The sequence below is a fragment of the Buceros rhinoceros genome, unplaced genomic scaffold (assembly GCF_000710305.1).
Source record: "Buceros rhinoceros silvestris isolate BGI_N320 unplaced genomic scaffold, ASM71030v1 scaffold17396, whole genome shotgun sequence".
Taxonomy (NCBI): Eukaryota; Metazoa; Chordata; class Aves; order Bucerotiformes; family Bucerotidae; genus Buceros; species Buceros rhinoceros.
In genome coordinates, this window is record NW_010419530.1 from 50615 (window position 1) to 54715 (window position 4101).

General features: G+C 41.6%; 1 protein-coding gene across 1 annotated transcript in view; it reads right to left on the minus strand.

Moving 5' to 3' along the window:
- Window positions 1-204: 204 nt before the first annotated feature.
- Window positions 205-4101, minus strand: part of IL21 (interleukin 21) — a 4653-nt gene continuing 756 nt past the window's right edge. The window contains exons 3-5 of the mRNA XM_010138980.1: window positions 818-955; window positions 320-400; window positions 205-219 (exon numbers count right to left, since the gene is read on the minus strand). Of these exons, the coding sequence (XP_010137282.1) occupies window positions 205-219; window positions 320-400; window positions 818-955 (234 nt within the window). The remainder of the gene's footprint in view (window positions 220-319; window positions 401-817; window positions 956-4101) is intronic.

Genomic DNA, 4101 nt, shown 5'->3' on the forward strand with positions numbered 1-4101 from the left:
ATAAGGTTCCTAGAGAGAACCTGTTTTTGTGAAATGACAATTTAATTTTCACTATAAGGCGAGGCTTTCACTTACCACACACACAGAGCACAGCATAGTAGCAATGGGAAATATTTACATTTTCCATGTTGTCTTAAATAACATAGTGTCTGCATTAAATAGTAGATTTTCAGTGGGCTTCAGTAGGCTCCGGTGTGTCCTGCGTTAGTCCTTGGATAACTGTAGAAACAACGCATTGTTAGAAATAGTGTGAAATAAGGACATCTGTAATTGTCTGCAAAATGTCAAAAAGCCCCCAGGAGGAATCAGCTCTGATTACCTTGTTGATTAGTTTTCCAAAGCTCTGCAGAAACTCTTTGGGGGTTTTTTTCTGGTAAGATTCACATGCAGGCTCACACTGCTGGAAGATAAAGCAAATCATGCCACTTTTAAACAGCGCATCAAAATTGTAAACAATACTTCAGGATTTCTTACTGAGAAATCAAGGGGGTTGTAGTCAAAGCCTTTTACAAGTGGAAAAGCTGAGACACTGAGTATTTCAGAAAGGGAAGGCACATAGTGACGACACCTTGCGATCACGATTTTCACCATAATCCCTGTCCTTTTGTCCGGCACGTGGCAAAGTTGCAATTGACTGATAGGGTCAGGCCTCTCCCAGAAGTGCGAAAAATGGGGCATTTTTAATTTCCAAAGTAATGAAGGGCGGATCGGTTTTTCTAACAAGTTTGCTTTCTACCTTTCCACCATTGCAGGAGGCATCTGCTGCAGCAGATAAGGAGCCACGGTCAGGACTCTGGGCATTGTGAGGAAATCCTACCTTTCCACCGTCGCTGTAGGTGAAACTTCTCAGGACTTTGATCTTCTGGTTGAATCTAGGATTTACTTCGCTGTTTTTTGGTTGTAATTTTGGTATGCCCTTCTGGAAGCAGGTCACAACTGCGGACAGGCATCCATCCTAGGGCAGGAAGAGAACGACCAGTTTTAAAGCAAATGTTGTAGCATTTTTTTCCTGCATGTGTTAGGCTGTGGTCTGTGTGCAGAAGTAAGTACCCAGGATATTAATCGAGATGATTCAAGTGTACTTTTTTTCCCTCTTGAGTTAGTTTTAGATACACAAGAGATCTTTAACCTTTTCTCTGGCTGTTCTTTGATAATTACGTAAGTATCCCCTTATAAAATAAATGCCTAAAAATTTCACTTGTGTCTTAACGATGACGACAGTTGCAAGAAGACGCTACTGAAGAGTAGATCGTGTTTTCACAAGCATGGGTATGCGTATTTTCTTTTTAAAAAATAACGAATATCAGTCTGGACTGTTCCTCAGTGCTACATCTTCCTAATTTTTGTGCCATTTCTAATATTACCTACGTAATAATGATACTTAGAATTGATGTAGAACTGCGTATTTTCAAAGACTGTTGGAATGTTCTCACTTGATAGCGTGGGAAGAGGAGGTGATGGAGTGAGCAAGTTACCGTACTAAAGGGAAAAGAGACAGGATGAGAGGCAAGAATAATGAGCTAGGCTGAAATTGTCTTACTGTGTTGTTTTATACTCGGGTGCACGTTAAACCTAACTCTGGGGAAGTGAGCACCGTCTATATCTACCACTAGCTTGGAAAAGAATCCGTCTCTTCTGGTGATGGCCATTTTTTCTTGCTCCCGCTTCTCTGGAGTTAAAGCAACCTGCCGTTCTCCTCCTGTGGTGCAGCTGCCTGTGGATTTCATTGATGCTGACAGAAAGACTGCGGGCTCTCCAGAGGCGCCTTTTCTGCGCAGGGGCTGTTTCCCGTCGCTGGGCATACAGCTATGGGAAACAGCACCAAAACTAACCTACGGTCACCAGAGGAAGGAAAGCCATGTTTGCTGAAGCCCGTTTCTGACTTGCTTTCTGTTTTCCAAAGAAGGAAACATTTAGAACTGGTGATTACGCGTATTAGAAAGGCTCCAAAGCCACCATCCCTGCTTTGCATACCAACTGCTACCAAAGCTGAGTCTCATCTGGTTTATTAGATGCTGCTGCAGTTTTCTGCTGTGGCAAGGACAAGGCAACCTTCATCTGTGTTGCTTGTAGCAAATTTTAATAGCAACATTTTATATTGATTAGAGGCAACATTTTCTTTTCCTTAAAAACCACACATTTATGGTTTTTTCAAGCTTCTTACCGTAACCAGTCTTGCTTACTGGAAAAAAAACATTAGTTTTTAAAGAGCTCAATTTTCCAGTGGAAACTGAAAACAATTTTTGCCTCATCCGTGATGATCTGAGAAACCAGCATTTCTCATATATGCTGCCTTTTTTTTTTTTTTTTTTTTTTTTTTTTTTTTTTTTTTTGCTGAGTTAACAGTTTGCTATAGGCAGACCAAGAGTCAGAGGACCACAAGGATTGTAGGTTTAGATTATGGGTTAAGCACTTCGATGAAGCGGCAGTAAAAAGCACGGACCACTGGTAACATCTGAGGAGGGCTGGGCAGACATGTGGAACGTTCCCAGCAGCGGCAGTTTGCCACAGTACTCTGACTCTAACCTGACAGATTAGCCTGAAAAACCTCCGCTTCCTGAACTAGCAGCCATCGGGGTTAGATGCTGATGCGATGTAAATCAGCACTGTGCACTTCCACTGCAATGCCAGTCTTCCTGAATATTCGAGGCCAAATGTAAATCTGCCATAAGCAGGTTATCATAGAAGCAATATTTCAATATTTGAAATAGAGTTTTGTGAAAGACTTTTTATTCAATCCAGTTTCGTTAGGGTGTGCTTGCACCCAGTTGCCCTCAGTGCAGCTTTGGCACGCTGTAATTCATATCTGAGTGTCGGGACAAGTCAGAACATGTTAAGTTTCACCCTGTAGGTTGAAAAGTGTGATAATGTGGTTGCTGGTGATAATCACTATTAGCACACTATTTTTTTTTTTTTAAGTTTTTCATCAGAGGTTGAACCTGTATCAACTTAGTACTGTCTAAATATGTGACTTCTCTGTCTCTCTAGTTTTCAGGGGAGGTACTTGGGACCTCCCAGAATCAGACAGTGAAGCCCTAAGCTGGAAATGAACTCTTCTCTTCCTTCCTGAGGTGACCAAGTTTTTTTTGAGAGAAAAAAAAACCAACCTGATTAAGCGATTAGTCACTAGTTGTATTTGCTTTGTTTCAGAGGTACTGGCAAAGACTGCAGTGAAATGACAGCTAAACTTCTCCTCCTTTTCACTTTGACACCACAAGTTAGAAAGAATGTTGATGAAAAATCCCCAGCAATTAGTTACGGTGCATTAGATTTTTGCACTACAGTTGTGTCTGACAACAAGAAGGAATGTATCTGTTTTGGTCATGCTTCTTGGCAAGTAAAAAGTGCACCCAACTGCAAAGCCTAGGAGGAGGCTAACAAAACCTGTGACAAATGAGGTGAGTTTTTTTCCTTTCTTCTTGTCGTCGTTTTACAAGAATGTTTTTACATTCCAGAGTAAAAGGTTTTGTGCTCTAGGCAGTTATCAAAAAACTACGAGTAATGGTCATTTTTATATGTCAACCAAAATTCATTTATTTCTGATTTAGTTGCCAGGGCTCAAAAATGGAAATTAGGGGTAAATTTAAGACAGCTGGTAGCAGGACAAGTGTAACATGAGGTTAGTCACAGCCAGCTCTAGACCTCTGGGGCATGTTGGAGATTTTTGGAAGAAAGCAGGATGCGTTTACCTACTAAGCTTTTAAGAGATGTTGTTGCTATTATTAGCATCTAATTTCACAGTAAGTCCTGCATCCGTGACCCTGATGTAATTTACTAGTTATAAGAAGGTCCTGACCTTGGTACACACAAAATATCAGCGCTAAATAATATATAAATAAATACCTGTATTAAAAAGGGATTCACGGGGATGTGTTCTTGTAATTCTAACTAAAGAGAATACTTGCAGAATGGAGTTTTATCTTCCCGTTGGTAGCACAACCCTTGTGCATGAATAGTCTGAGAGAAACCAGCCAGGAGAGGAAGCGCGGTGTAACTCGGCCTTACAGTCCCACCCGCAGCGTTTAGCTTCAGGGGGAGGGCAAGGGCTTCCCTTTGGGTTCAGCTCAGCTGTGCTGCCAGTGTGGCTGGGGGTCGTGGGCG